The 15,610-nt window shown below is 53.0% G+C and overlaps 1 protein-coding gene and 1 long non-coding RNA gene across 10 annotated transcripts in view; one reads left to right on the top strand and one right to left on the bottom strand.

Moving 5' to 3' along the window:
- Positions 1-15,610, bottom strand: part of LOC140597809 (uncharacterized) — a 35,191-nt gene that overhangs the window by 4,947 nt on the left and 14,634 nt on the right. For both annotated transcript variants that reach the window (XR_011999752.1, XR_011999753.1), the window contains exons 2-3: positions 1,387-1,544; positions 376-560 (exon numbers count right to left, since the gene is read on the bottom strand). This is a non-coding gene — a long non-coding RNA (uncharacterized lncRNA). The remainder of the gene's footprint in view (positions 1-375; positions 561-1,386; positions 1,545-15,610) is intronic.
- The window catches only part of SEZ6 (seizure related 6 homolog), a 45,543-nt gene that overhangs the window by 19,388 nt on the left and 10,545 nt on the right, over positions 1-15,610 (top strand). For all 8 annotated transcript variants that reach the window (XM_072747834.1, XM_072747833.1, XM_072747832.1 and 5 more), the window contains exons 2-4: positions 1,813-2,460; positions 2,932-3,065; positions 12,741-12,936. In XM_072747834.1, coding sequence (XP_072603935.1) covers positions 1,813-2,460; positions 2,932-3,065; positions 12,741-12,936 — 978 coding nt within the window. The remainder of the gene's footprint in view (positions 1-1,812; positions 2,461-2,931; positions 3,066-12,740; positions 12,937-15,610) is intronic.

Genomic DNA, 15,610 nt, shown 5'->3' with positions numbered 1-15,610 from the left:
TCTGCTCCAGGGGGTATGGGCCTGGCTGGGCATCTAGTTTGGGCATTGTATCGTCAGTGACTGGCACAGAATGCCAAGGCACAGATGGGCTGCTTTAGTGGGCATCTCAGGAGATAAGGATTTGTCCTGTTTTCTCAGGGCTTTGGGACACCAAGGCCCCTCTGACCCAGAGTAATGGAGAGCCAGCCCTCTTACCTGCACCCACTTCTCCTGTCCTATCTCCTCCCTCCTCCCATTTGTCTGACACATCAGAGTTGCTATGGGCTCCTGAACAGAATGTAGGCCATCTGCCACTTCCCCATGCCTGCCAATCCATGGGGTGGGTGTGAGCCTGTGGAATGACAGCCCCACCATCAGACATTCAGAGGAACCAACCTTCTTCTTGCAAACTGTTAACTCGCCCTGGCTGTGTTTCCTGTCAAGTGCTCATGCAGCCATTTTGAGAGCTGTTAGAATTAGAATATCCTCCCATCCTTCTTGAAGCTGGCAAAATTCTGTATGAGCTGAATCTGGAGCCAGAATTCATTGACCTTTTCCTGGCAGTTAAGGATCTGAAGAGCCTAGTGGGCCACAAGCAGAATATGCATCATCTGTCAGCTATGTGGTTGAAAAAGTGAAAATAATCAATAGCAAACAATTTGTATCTCAAACCAGCAAAAGCAATAAGTTTTATCTTCCATAGCCTATCTAACTGATTAGTAGTGGCTGCCTGGATAACTGTGTTGAGAAGGATTCTGAAGTCCCATGTGGCTCAGCAAGAAATACCCAAAATTGATTAACAATGTCTGCCATGAGTTGGGCCTAACTAATCCCTGCTTTAGACCCTGCCCTAGATGGACCTTGGCTAGTATCACAAGAAAGATAATGGGAGGGAAACAAGAGAAAACTAATGGGAATTCAGAGAGATTGGATCAAATGAGGAAAAGAAATATCATCTCTGTTAATCCTAAAAAAGAAACCCCATTTTATAGATGAGTAGACTAAGTTTCAGAGTTTAGGTTATTTGCCTGAGGTCACACAGCCCCAGAGTGGAATGGATTTGGGATTTGAAGCCACACATCCTTTACTCTAGAGCTTGGCTCTTCCCCCTCTCTTCACATCACTGTTCTAAAAGGATTTAAAACAAAAACAAAAACAAAACAAAAACAAAAACAAATGGATAAAAGAGATGATTTTCTGATAAGTGAGAGAAATGGGACATAATGGGACCCTAACAAAGATGTCATGTACCCATTGGGGAATCTAAAACAAAACCCCAAATATATGAAGCATTTCCTGAGACTTCACTGCAGCTTCACTGAGAACAGAAAATGAATTTGAATGCCCTATAACCTCAGGCAGGAAAGTCTCCATGGTGGGGGATGGCATTCTTGCCAAGAGTCTTACCTCAGGTCTTCAAGTCACTGGTTGAAGCCAATTCCTGTTTCCTCACGTATAAAATAAGGCCCCAATTAGAAATGGCAAATATTTATTTCTCATGTCGGTCTAAGGTAACAAGCATGGCTGCCTGGAGTGTTGTGTTTAGAAGGACTCTGAGGCCAAATCTGTGAAAAGCAGGAAATAATGGAAAGATAAGTTAGTAGTGTCCATATCTGGTGCTGGAGCAGAAATGATCTCTCACATGATATCCCGAAAATATGTGATATCCTCTCATTTCCAGCTCTGAAGTTCTATAGCTCCTGATTCTCAACAGTGAGCACACTCCCCAAGCCTCTCTGTCAACAGAGATAGATCTCCTACTATCTGGACTGGGTGTGATGCTGCTCACTGTAGGGCAGGGGGAGAATCTCTGATCATTCGTTATTATTTCAGGACTCTCCTCAGAGGCCCCAACCATGGGGGAAGGGCAGGCCCCAGGAATGGAAGAGACGGATGGGGAGCTGACAGTGGCCCCCACACCTGAGCAGCCAGAACGAGGTGTCCACTTCGTCACAACAGCCCCTACCCTGAAGCTGCTCAACCACCACCCACTGCTCGAGGAATTCCTACAAGAAGGGCTAGAGGGCAGCGAGGAGGGGCTGAGGCCAGCACTGCCCTTTCAGCCTGACCCACCTACACCACTCACCCCAAGTCCCCTTCCCCGCCTGGCCAACCAGGACAGCCGCCCTGTCTTCACCAGCCCCACACCAGCCATGGCAGCAGCACCCACTCAGCCCCAGTCCAGAGAAAGACCCTGGAGCTTAGAGTCAGAGCCCCCTGTGCTTCGTAGCACAGCTCCCTTACCTCCAGTGCCTACCCTGGGCCCAGGGGAAAGGCCCAGTACCACACCCCCTACCAGAGCATGGACTCCAACCCAAGAGGGTCCTGGAGATATGGGCAGGCCATGGGCTCCAGAGGTCAAGTCTCAGATCATGGGGCTTGGGATGGAGGGAACCATCACCACCTCTACAGCTTCGGGGGATGACGAGGAGACCACCACCACCATCATCACCACCACCATCACCACGGTCCAGCCACCAGGTCAGCTACTTGCTGGCTTGCAGATCTACAAATGGGGATGGGGGAACTGCGGGCCCCTAAAATACTCTGTCTCTGTTACTGTGTCAGCCTGCCTTGCCTTTTGGCACCAAGGGCCAGCCTGCAGGAGGCATGGGATGGGAACCAGATAGCCTAGGTTAAAATCCTCATTGGAAATAACTACAACAGACCCTAGAAATTTTGCTGAACCACCCTGAGCCTCATCTGGAAAATGGTGATAAGACACACCTCATTGAGCCATTGTGAGGACTTAGATAAGATTACACATAGGTACTCGGGAAAAGGTGGTCCCCTTCTTTCAACAGGGAAGTAGACTCCCCAAGAGCAAGGCTTCACTACACATACACACACACACACATGCATTCATGCACATGCACGCATACACGGGTCAGCGTTGGTTGAACCAACAGCACCAGAGCTGGGCTTAGCCTTGTCTTTCCTCCTGCCTCCCAGGCCCTTGTAGCTGGAATTTCTCTGGCCCAGAGGGCTCTCTGGACTCCCCCGTGGCCCCCAGCTCACCTACTGATGTCGGCCTGGACTGTTTCTACTACATTTCCGTCTACCCTGGCTACGGTGTAGAAATCAGGGTAAGTGACCTGGATCCCACAGGGACAAAGCTGGGGCTAATATGTTATTTTTCCAGAAGGATGCTGGCTACTGGGGGAGGTGGGGATGCTTAGGGGCATCAGTCGGCCTAGAACCAGGGCTGGACCTAAAACTTGGCCAGCCTCTGCCGTCCATACCAGAGAGTGAAAAGCTACTGTTCCTACCCCTCCATGCCCTCAGCTGAGAGGGGCTGCAAGAGGGCCAGGCGAGCCCATGCTCTTTCCACCAGGAGCTCAGGAGAGCTTGAGGAGGGGCTCTACTCTTGGTTGAGTAGGGGAGTAGGGGAGTGTCTGAATTTATGTGGCTGAGGAATGAGAATGCAGGGCTGCATGGTTGGGCCTGAAAAGGCCATGGGGCCTCATTGGCTGACTTATCCACTCACTCATTCCTTCAGCAAATACTCCCCTGGGCCAGGCCTCATGCTGGCTCCTGGGGTGCAAAGGTGGGGAAGATAGACACGGTGCACCAGCAGAGAGAACTAGCTAGTGGGCAAGTCAGGCCCACAGCCCCAACCTCCTGCCCCCTGCCTCCCTGGGCCATCTCATCTCTCCCTTGGGATTAAGACTGTCTCTTAATCCTCAAACCTGAGCCTGTAGGTCCTCATGGATATAACATAGGCTCTTCCACCTTCGCATATCTCAAAGCCAACTCTCACCTTTTGTTCCCCCAAACCTGCTTGCCACACCACTCCTGACCTCAGAGATGGACCCTAACCCATCAGAGACATAGAACAGGGCCACCGCTGTGCAATGTGGATGGTGCCTGGAGCATGCATGGGGAGGTCGACTTGGCCCTTCTTTCTCCCTCTTCCCTGCGTCCTGTCAGCTCATGCCTATGTACTATCATGGCACTCTCCAAAACTCAGATCTGCCTGCTTCTCCCCTCCATCCCACAACCACCACATATTCCAGCCTCCATCATCCCTCCCCCAGTGATGCCGTGGTTGCCTCACTAGTCACCCCACTCATGCTTGCCCCCACTGCCCTCCACCTCCACTGCAGTCACTTTGCTGTTTTATTTTTTTAAAAGATTTTATTTATTTATTCACAAGAGACGCGCACAGAGAGAGAGGCAGAGACACAGACAGAGGGAGAAGCAGACTGTATGCAGGGAGCCCAGCTTGATCTGGGGTTTCCAGGATCACACCCTGGGCTGAAGGTGGCGCTAAACCGCTGAGCCACATGGGCTGCCCTATTTTATTTTATTTTTAAAGGTTTATTTATTTGAGAGAGAGAGAGAGCACAAGCCGGGCAGGGAGAGGATCAGACAGGAGAGAGACTCCACATGCAGACTCCCCGCTGAACATGGAGCCAAATGCAGGCCTCCATTTCATGATCCCGAGATCATGACCTGAACCGAAATCAAGAGCTAGACGCTTAACCAGCTGAGCCACCCAGGTGCCCCTTATTTTATTTTACTTAAGTAAGTTCTTACACCCAAGATGGGACTTGAACTCATGACCCAGGGATCAAGAGTCACACGTTCTACTGACTAAGCCAGCTGGGCACCCCTCCAATTGCAGTCATTTTTCCCATATGAAATCAATTCTTCCCTCCACACCTTCCCAGAGGCCTCTGAATCAAGGCCAGTCCCTCTAACCAGTGTCTAGCCACTCCCTTCCTTGTTGTCTAGCCCCCTTCGCACTGAGAAGCTTGCAGCTAACTGGATGGGATGAGCCTGCCCTCCCCACAAACCCCAGTTGTGCGTGCTCATCCCTCTGCCCAAAAGAGTCATCCTACTATCCCTTCCCAGGACTCGCGCTTGGTGTCACTTTCTCTGTGACTTCTCTTCTCATGCCTCGTCCTATGAGTCTGTTAATAGCTGGCCACATGCCCAGCTGGACTGTGAGCTCCTTGAGGGGTACCTTGGAGGACAGGGCCCAGCATGGGGTCTCCATGGACTGGCCCCAGGGACAATGCACAAATGGATGGAGGAAGGAAGGAAGGAGGTTACAGTGGCCTGAGTCTGGAGACAGAATGGAGGTGAAGGAGGGAATTGGACAGGTGACTGAGGAGCACAGGGAAGGGGGCAGAGGAGGAGTCCAAGAAACAGGGCTGTGCTCCCTCTTCCCAGCTCTAGGCCTGCCCCATCCATCCCAAAGCCCCTGGATCTGGGCCTGGAGCCAACTATACCTGTCCTGGGGATGTCAGGTCCAGGTCTCTGAGCCAGATCCAGAAGAGGGGGACCCTCTCCCACCACCGGTGGGCCCCTTCCCTTCTTTCTGTAACCATTTGCTCCTGCTCTGCCAAGCCTTGTGCCCCTCGCTCTGGGTAATTAGGAGCAGCCACACACAACCCCCCCCCCCCAGCCATTAGCACTCAGTGCCGCTTAATTAAGGTAATTAATGTAAAATCATCACCTAATGAGAGGCGGCACTGGCTGTGGTTCACTGGGTGGATGGCGCCAGCTGCAGGTGTAGGAAGGGGGTGGGAAGGGGCAGATGCCAGGTTGCGTGCCCTCCTGCAGGCCTGAGCTTGCTGCACCTGCCTCCCAAGCCTACCATTCCCACTGAGGTCCACTGGGCCAGGCTGAGCCCATTGCTGGCACTCCACAATGGGGCAAAGGGGCTGGCTCTGCCTGCACCAGCCCTGGCCCCGGCCACAGGCCCCACTCTAGAGGCCCACCCCCCTCATCTAAGCCCTATGACTGCTGTCGGTGCTGCCACTTTTTTTTTCCATCAGAATGCCAAAGCTGTTACCAGGCAACCTTGAGATGAAGACCTGCCACAGCCCCGGATTGCTGTTTGGAAACGTGGCAAGCAGATGCTGGTGCCACTTTCTGCCTCTATGACCGTGGGGCAGAGTCCTTGGGGATTTTGTTGGCCCTGATAGCCTGAATTAGAGTCTGAGGCCATGGTGGGAAGGGCCTGGCGGAAAGGATAGAATTAGCCAGGGCCAAAGCAAGAGTTAAAAGTTTGTCTTCTTCCAGGGCCAGTTCCACAACCTCTGCTCCTAGCTGGGCCTCCAGGCCATACCACTCAGGTCACTTGGGGACCGGAAGAATTACCAATACTGCAGACCAATACCTATGGAGAGCTGGGTAAACTGAGGCCAGCAAGGAAAGGGAACTGCCTAAGGTCACTCCATTAAACACTAGCTACCGTTTTTTGATGAATGAATTTGTCCTGCAAATATGAATTGAGCAATTCCAGTGTGCCAGGCTCTGTGCTGGATGCTGGACACAGTTCCCAAGGGACACAGATGTCATAAGTCGTGACTCCAGATTGCTCAGCACTGTTGGGATGGAGTGGGAAGCCCAGGGGACGGTAGGAATTCCAGGATGGGGCACACTTCACCAGCCTGGAGCGTTGGAGAAGGCCTTCCAAAGGCCATAATACCTGCTCTGACGCCTGACAAATGAGAGGTCAGCAGACAGGCCTGGACTGGGAGGCAGGTGGCTATGGCAAACTGGCCGTTGAAGTTTGCCAGGTAGTTTGGGACAGGTGCTTTTTACTGCACAAGAATGGGAGGTGAGCTAAGGGCCTTCTGGATTGCACTCCTGCCAGAGGCTAGGACTGAAAGCTGTGCCCTTCTGCCCAGGCAGTGGGGGTTGGAATGGGCGAGGCAGCCAGAAGTTCTAGAAGGTGCCCAAGGCTCCTTCAGACTTTGGGAAAAACTTGTGGCTTCTCTCCATTGTGAGTAAGCCCCTACCTGCCCCTCCATGAATTCACAGGGATGGTTAGGGTGGGTAGAGGGATGGAATCTAGGCAGGGGGGATAGGAGAAACCATGGGAAGAGAGGAGCATGTGAAGGACCCACAGATCACATCCCTGATATCACACTGCGCCCCTGCCATGTGACCACAGCTCTGGCTGAAGTCTGGGGATCAAGTCTGGGGCTCAAGTCATGAGGATCAGGTTCAGGGCTTCCAGAGCCCCTAACTCCCCAGCTCTCTGTGTCCTGGACTCCAGCCCCTCCTAACCTGCTTTATCCCCTGCCCCCACCTCCCTTCAGGCCTCAGAGGGTCTGGGCTGCCCACATGGAGGAGGCCAGCTCAGGCCCTCTGTAATCAAGGGAGGTTTGCCTGTTTTTATTGGGGTCAGGCACTGGGCTGTCTTAAGAGATCCAGAGAAGCCCCTTCAGGATGGGTGAGCACAAGCCCCCCAGCCCATGTGGGTCCCATCCCTTCTCCAGGCAGCTGGTCTCCCCTGAGAGTTCCAGACCATTCTGGGCCTGGCATGTGCCTCTCATTGCACTTGGCATTCCAAGAACCTTCCCACTGCCAGTCTCCATCTTGGCTTGGCTGCTCTCTGTACCATCTGGAGCCTGGGCACAGCTGCCCATAGTCTCTCCCCTAGTACCTCAGGTGGCCTCATTGGAACACAGCTCTCTCATGCCAGGCCAACTGCCAGTCTGATAGCCAGAACCAGGACCAGGCCTCATGTGCACACCTATAGGGTGGTGGGTCAATGGGGTGAGTTTTCCAGGCAACCTCCTCTGTTCTGGCTCCTAGAAGGCTCATCTGAGAGGGATTATGGAAGTGCAGGCAGGTCTGCCCTGTGGATTTCAGCCCCTCTCCCCACCCTCAGAGCAGACTCTGCCCGTCTGATATGGATGGGCATCAGCTCAGATAAGAGCTCAGAGGCTGTCATGTGGGCCTCTGCAGCCCATCTCTCAGTGATCAGGCAAAGCCCCTAGCCTTCTCTGGAACTGTTTCCTTCTCTGTAAAAGGAGATGAACCATATGATGCCAAAAGGCCCTCCCAGCCAGTCCTTCTGATCCTGTGTCTTTCTTCTGGGTTCAGGAAGCCCCCTCATAGGCCAGACTGGGTAGGGCCCCTCAAGCTCTTGACCCTCCTTCCTGCTTCCTGGCAGCTGTAGGACCTGGGCCAGAAGGTGGCTCCCAGGTACAGTGAGTGCTTCCTAGGCAAAGCCCTGACACACCTGAGGTGGAGCTATCACTGTGGCAAAAGCCACCGTCTTACCAAGGTAGAGCCCAGATCTCCCCAAGAAAGGGGGAGAGGACTGCTAAGCTGTGCCTGTTCTGTGCTGAGCTCCTTATGGGTGGGATCTGACTTAATCCTCACAACCCTATCAACTGTCTATGACCATTCATTTCACACACAAAACTAGGGTTCACAAAGGTCATGTGACTTTCCCAAGGACCTTTCAACTAGTCAGTGATGGAACTGGATTTGATTGCAGGACTCAAGAGCCTCTGGTTTTCCCCTGGCCCAGGAGACTGGCCCAGGTATGGCAAATCCAAAGAGGGAGCTCAGTTGGGGATTGTTGGGGGGCTCTACCCCAATTATTTTTCTCAGCTCAGCCTACCTTCTCCTTTAAGACACTCACCTGGAATTCTTCCAGTTTGGGGCCAGGACCTGGGATACTACTGCTTGAAGACAAAGCACTAGACCAGGAATCTGGAGTCCAGAGTCTAGAATCCTGGCTTTGTTTTACATTTACTGTGTGACCCAAAGAGGAACTCTCAACTTTTCTGATTACGAGGTTCCCTTATCTATAGAGTAGAAGTAAATATACTCTGCTCTGCCTCCCTTAGTGAGATTTTGTGAGATCTGAAAGGATAATGGGTGTGAAGGAGCTTTGGAAACTATAAAGGGTCTCATAGGAGAAGCTGTGATGATGCTACTGTTGGGAGTGGGGTAGCCCATGGAGGCGGGGGAGCACATGGATTTTATGGAGTATGTGGATGAGGGAGCACATGGATGTGGGGAAGGTGGGCATGAGGGCGTGTGCCATGCCATGTGTTTGAGGGAACTATGTGCATGCAACCAGGCCTCTGTCAGACTATACACATGGATGTTGGCGACCAGGAGAATGTAGTGGTGCAGGGCTTGTAGCCATCTTCTGGGGGTGGGGCTCACACCAGAGTCATCCTCGGGCTCATCTCCCTGTGCAGGGTTTTATTCAGGAGATTCTGATATCATCCTATCCACGAGTCACACTGTTAGGACATGTTCTGGAGACCCGACTGGCAGCTTCAGAATGGGGACAGACAGGCCAGTCAAGGCTAATGGTCTTGGGGCTGGCAGAGGGCAACCTAAATCCTCCTCACCTCCCATTCAGAAAGGAGTCGGCCCCCTCAAAGTGCCTGCATTTCCTTCCTTGAACTGAACTCATGGTCAGCTGGAAGCCGGGCAGTGCTAGACAGCCCAGGGTCCTGTGGGATTTGTCTTCCCTCTGCTCTATCTACCCCCTACCTGGCCCCCAGCTCCCCTCCCCTTGTCACAGGCTTATGGGTGTGGGAAGACAGCCCTTGTGAGCAGAGCTGACATTTCAATCTGTCTCCCAAGCTCTTCCGATGCCTGCAAATTGCATCAAGACTTCATCACCCTCCTTGTCCAACACTCAGCCCTGTCTGGCCCCTGTCAGGCCTGGCCCTCAAACAAGTGACAAATTATATTGCAGCCACTGCGGCAGGCCGGCAAGTGGGTGCTTGAAACCCAAGGGACCAGAGCCACACAGACAGCCCCTAGGTGAGAACAGGGTGCCTTCTGGATGTGAGCCAGGCAGCCCAGACCCACTCCATCCCATGCTCTCATGGCAGCCCTCACTACCAGGCAGGCTGGAAGCCAGGCTAGCTTGAGGGGGCCATAAGCCTCAGCTCCCAGTTTTCTTAGCCTTACGGGCTCCTGGCGAGGGGGAAGAATGGCTGGTGGAAACATAAATCTCAACATCTTCGAAAAAGCCTGGTCTGACCAAAATCCACCCTGCTGCTAAACCTGGTGGGCATGGGGTCCAGAAATAAACATGTCTGGACATCTGGACAGGCAACACCCCCATGAGGTTGAAAGAGAAGGAGTTGCCTTTGCCTCCAGCAACACAAGATTTCTGTTACTTTATACCTTAGTGGCCTTTTTGCAAGTTCCTTAGCCTCTCTGAGCCTCTGTTTACTTATGGGGATTTTACCTGTACCTTATAGAAGTGTGGCGAGGAGGAAATAATGCCTGTAAACAGAACAGGGCTTGACACACTGTAGGTGCTCCATGAATGCTAATTGCTATTGCTGTGCTGGCACCACTAGTGGCACTGCTGGTGGCAGAGCAGCAGGGTCACGAGCTGGAAGCTGTAGGTCAGAGGATGTTTGTGGCAACTAGGAAAAATGCTAAGTTCATTTCTGCTTCTCTGCTTTTGCCTCCACAGCCATTTCCCTGCAGTAACATCCTCCCTCCCTCCTCCTCTTCCCAGACCAGGCCCCTGCAAGGCCCTCGCAGATCTACCAGCTCCACACTCTCCCTGAGCTTGCAACCCCTCCACTCCCCCCACAGAGGATTCCCGCTGCATGCATTCAGTGCCACTTAAGGCAGATTATATGCTGCCTGGCGTCTCTCGATAATTACAGATTCCACGTGTGTGAGTCTTGTTTGCCCAACTCGAGAATCACAGAATCTCCAAGTTTGAAGGGACCTCATCCAGCCTCTGCCTGCGGCAGGAATTCCCTAAGGAATGTCCCTGGCAGATGGTCAGGCACCCTCCACCCAAACGTGCCCTATAAGGGAGGCTCCTCACGGAAAGCCGACGCTGCCATTCCAGCACCCCGCCTTCAGCCTTCTTTTTGGCCTCAAAGACCTACTAGGTCTTTTCTCCCAGGCAGAGAAGTCCCTAGGGCACATCTGTTCTCAGCACCCACAGTCTGAGGGACCCAGAGCACGGCTGTCTCCTGGGGCCTGCCTGGGCTCAGCATCCATCCTCTGTGCTTCTCGGCTCACAGGTATCTGGCGAAGAAGGCCTCCAGTGGTCCACACATTCACTCTCTCCACACATCTTTATTGCGACTGGCTATTGAAGAGGGCATTGTGACCCCAAATGCTATCCTGAGCTAAAATGGAGACATACTGAGAGAAGGGACAGGTGCAGAAGGCCTGATGCAAAAGAACTGACTGGCCTGGCTTGGAAGGCAGAGGGTGGTGGTCCTGAGATCTGAAAGAATGACCAGCATCACTAGAAGGGCAAGAGAGGGCATTCCTGCATATGCAAGTACCCAGAAGGGTGGAGTGAGGTGTAGCATTTGACTACAGAGTGGGCAAATGAGGCTGGCAAAGCCCCTGGGCCCAGCTGTGAGCTGAGAACTTTGCACCTTGTCTTCTGGGCAATCTGAAGTCACTAATGTGTTTGGGTAAGAAAGAGGTATAATCTGATCTGAGCCAGCCAACACCCAGAGATGAGCTGAGGGAAGATGAGCTGAGCAGGGGGGAAGGCCATTCTCCAGGTGAGAAAAAATGGGCAGGGGGTGATGTTCAGAGCTAAGGGATAGAGAGGAGGAGCCAACTGGGATTTGGGGGAGGGAACAGATCTCTGGGCTCCCCATCCAATGTTTCTTGTACTGGGCCACACTGCCACTTCCCCCCAGGGCAGTCTATTGCAGTCCAATCCTCCTTTGACTGAATGAAGGCATGAAGCCCAGAAAGATGCTCCAGGGATCGAGGGCCTGAGGACTGGGGTGATGGTAGAGAGGCCTGGGATAGCCAGAGGGAAAGATTGGAAAAAGAAGCCCAGGGGCACTTGGGTGGCTCAGCTCAGTGGTTGAGTGTTTGCCTTTTGCTCAGGTTATGAATCCCGAGGTCCTGGGATCGAGTCCTGCATCGGGCTCCCTGCATGGAGCCTCCTTCTCCCTCTGCCTATGTCTCTGCCTCTCTCTGTGTGTCTCTCATGAATAAATAAATAAATAAAAGCTTAAAGAAAAAGAAAAGAAAATAGAAAAGAAAAGAAAAAGAGGTCCAGAGAGAAAAGAATGGTGGCCAGCATGTGGAGAGGGGGGTGCACAGTGAAGGGCCTGGCTGAGCAATCAGCAGGGGCTAAGTTAGGGAGAGCCCTGTGGGCCACAGCAAGGCATTTGGACTAGATAATGGGGTCTTTGTGGGCTATGCGGAATGCCACCAAAGGATTTCAGTGAGGAAGCACCACATCAGGCCATAGGTTGGGGCTACTAACTGGCTGCAGTTCAGAAATATTGACATGGAGGGAGAAGTGGCTGGAACCCTGCAGGCAGGGAAGCCGGTCAGGAGGCTGCCGTAGTGATCCAAGTGAGCAATAACAGCGAGGAGCTGTGAAGTGGCAGGGGGGATGAAAAGTAGTAAAAAGATCTGGGTCCAATAGACAGGACCGAATGACTGATTGGCCGTGGAGTGTAAGGGAGGAGGCAAGATGCCAGTTTTGACTATGAGGATGCAGATGAATGGAGAGGGAAGCTGCTGGCTGGGGAAGAGGAAGGCTCAGTATGAGGCAGGCTGGGGGTTGGGGTGCCTGTAAAGTATCCAATGACAGGAGGCGTCCAGAGGAAGCTGGGCACATGGGACTGATGCTTAAGAACTCACATGGTGGGCCAGGCCCTTGGACACCATCTAGTTCAACACACCAACTCCATCCCCCAGAGAAATGAAGGGACAGGAAGCAGTTGGTGTCCTGGTGTCACTGAATAGCTTTGGTGACAGAAAGACATGCTTACAAATTCTAGTTCTGCTAATAATCTCTATGTGACCTTGGATAGGAACTTCAGATCCCATCTCACAGGGTTACTGAGATGGTGAAATGAGCTCCTCTTGCACTCAAGCGCCCAGCCCAGGGCCTGGAGGTTCCAGTGGCCAAGCAGCCCTGAGGACAGGCCATGTCTGGGGCCCCCAGGAGACTGTGGGCAGTGGGGCTCAGTTGGCAGGAAGAAGCCTAACTGCTCTACTTTTCACTGTCTATTCCATGGCAGGTCCAGAACATCAGCCTCCGAGAGGGGGAGACGGTGACTGTGGAGGGCCTGGGGGGGCCTGACCCGCTGCCCCTGGCCAACCAGTCTTTCTTACTGAGGGGCCAAGTCATCCGTAGCCCCACCCACCAAGCAGCACTGAGGTTCCAGAGCCTCCCACCACCTGCTGGGCCTGGCACATTCCATTTCCACTACCAAGGTAGGCCTGGGCAGCTGAGGGAAGAACCAGCCCTGACTGGGTACCCTCCTGGGGATTTCTGGTGCTACTATAGGTCTGTGTAGGGGAGGGGGGATGATGGAAGACAGACACAGGTGCCTAGTGAAGCTCTGTACAACTAAAGTTGATTATTACATATTTGACACCTCCCTCCTCCATCTACTACCCTACAGAGAACTGGTCGTGAAGGGGGCCTGACACAGAATCAGGTAGCCCCAGGGGTGCCCACTGCCATTTACTCATTCACTCATTCATTCATTCATTCATTCATCCAGTAAACTCTTCCTAGGTATCTGCTCTTTGCCAAGACTGTGCTGGTCATTGACAATATCAAGATGGCAATATCAACCCTCCAGATCCTTTGCCCTCAAGAAATCGAGAATCTCTAGGGGAGGTGGACACTTAAGTAGGCAATAATAATAGAAGCCCTCTCTCCTAAGTGCAAGGTGGTCAAGATCAAAGGGGCTTGATAGTCCTTAGCTACCAACTTGGTCTTCCTGAACTGCCTCACCCACCCTAGCACCCTAGGGACCCAGTCAGCTCAGAACATCTCTGGAAATAGGGGAGTGGCAAGATAGAATGGGAAAATCACAGACTCAGGGGACGGGCAGATCTGTGTCTAAATCTCCTTCCCATTGGCTGCTGACCTTGGACAGGTCATTTGACCTCTCCAATCCTCCTTTTCCTCTGCTGTACCATTTGACCAATATACTTCCTCCATAAAGGCATGAGGAAGATTATACCAGAGGGTTCCCGTGAAGTGCTTAGCACTTAGCACATTCCGTGAACTTAGCTCTGGTTCCATGAAGGAACCAGAAACAAGTATTAAAGAGCTGGCAGGATAGGAAAGGGAGGGATTGGGGCTTGCCTCTGCCCCTCTTCCATCAGCATCTTTCCTGGCCCTGGCACCCTTTCCCCAGGCAAAGTCTTCTTAATCCCTTGTACTGCTGTGACAGGGTAACCAGTTCAGACTGGGGAGTGCTAATGGGGAAATAATTGGTATGAACAAGTATAGCATTGCCCTACATTGTCAGGGACCACTTCCACAGCCTTGCAGGGTCCATAGCCCAGGGAGGAGGACAGGCACTGGAGATGGGGATGCTTGGAACCCACCTAAGCAGCACTCACCCCTCCCTAGCCTCTCCACCCAAACTGGGAGAGCAGTCAGGTGTGGCAGCAGGGAGCCTGGTGGTGGGCAAGGGCTGGCCTGGGGCTTGGTAGAGAGAGACAAGGGGCCAGCTGAGACAAGGGTGAGCATCTAGGCGGCCCGGCCAGCCTCCCTAATGGCTCATCAATCCTCCTTAGCAGCGGGCATAATTTCACGCCACGGTAACCTTCTCTCTTGCTGCAAATTCCTCTGCACAAAACCCTGGACCTTCCCTCTGTTGGCCAGACAAAGGTGGCTGAGAGGCAGTGAGCTGGAGGCCCAGGGAGGGGTGCAGACACCAAGGAGGGGCTGGGAGAGCTGGCCCAGCCCTGCCTTCTGCTCAGCTCCCAGAAGTCCTCCCTCCTCGGCCCAGTTTTTGTCAATGATCAGCTCTTTCCTTAATGAGTGTAATTCCCCTAATTATAGGCTGTAATTAGCCCTGATCCCAGAGATGGGAACAGGAGGAGCATGTGCTCACACGCGTGTCTCCCTGGGCTGGAGAAAGAGGGTGCCAGAAGAGGGGGCGAGGGGACTGGTATCCATATCACTGCGCTACCCAGGATAATGTTGGAGATCACAAGGATGGGCCCCCACAAGGGCCTCAACTGCAGAACCAGGTTCCAGTTCCCCTCCCACAGCCTCAGGCAGGGTGAGGAAGCAAAGGGCTCTGCCAGGCATGCCCCTCCTCCCTCCTGAGCATTCCTGGCACTGGACTTGGCCCCAGAAACAGACGCCAGGGAGAAAATAGCTCAACAGATTGCAGTCATCCAGGCTCCCTGGGAACGGTAGTCATGGCAACAGGAGGAAGCTCCTCCTGGGAAGTGGCCACGATGGAGTCTGGGGGCTTCCTCATCTGCCCCCAGCCTCCTGTTCTCACCTCATCCCAGTTTCCTAATCTGTGAAATGGGGGACCGCCCTTCCCGGAGTTGTGATAAGAACTCACAGGAAAGGTGTCAGTACATCTGGTTCGTGGCCAGATGTACTGACACCTTTAGACCTCTAGACCTCTCTGGATGTCACCCCCTCCCTGCACTCTGGCTGGAGTGCCTCACACTCTCTTGCCCATCCCATTCTGGCCTGGGGTCTCTCCCCGGGTCATTGTGAATGGCCACCCTAACCGACCAGCCTTGTGTGTCACTCATGGGTTTCTCTGACTCCTGAGCCCTGATTTCTACCTCACCCAGGGAAACAGGTAGGAGAGGGGATTAGAACACAATGGGCTCCAGAGCCAGGAGCTTCAAGTGCCCTCTCTACTGCTCACTGGCTGTGGGATCAGGACTAGTGCCCCGGTCTCTCTTAACCTCAGTTTTCCTCATCCTTAAGAACCCATGCCTTGCCTTCCTTCCACCCAAGCATGTTGTAGACCTCAAGTAGGAAGAGTATAAAGGCATTTTAGAAGCTGGATGGTGCCTGCAGATGTGAAGTGCTTTTATGAATCAAGATTACTAACAATAACAGCAGGCTGGGACATTTGGTATTTGTTCTGTGCCAGGAATTGCACATGTGTCC

Source organism: Vulpes vulpes, chromosome 2, assembly GCF_048418805.1.
Source record: "Vulpes vulpes isolate BD-2025 chromosome 2, VulVul3, whole genome shotgun sequence".
Taxonomy (NCBI): Eukaryota; Metazoa; Chordata; class Mammalia; order Carnivora; family Canidae; genus Vulpes; species Vulpes vulpes.
Note: the sequence above shows the minus strand (reverse complement) of the source record. Positions and strands in the feature narration are given on the sequence as shown.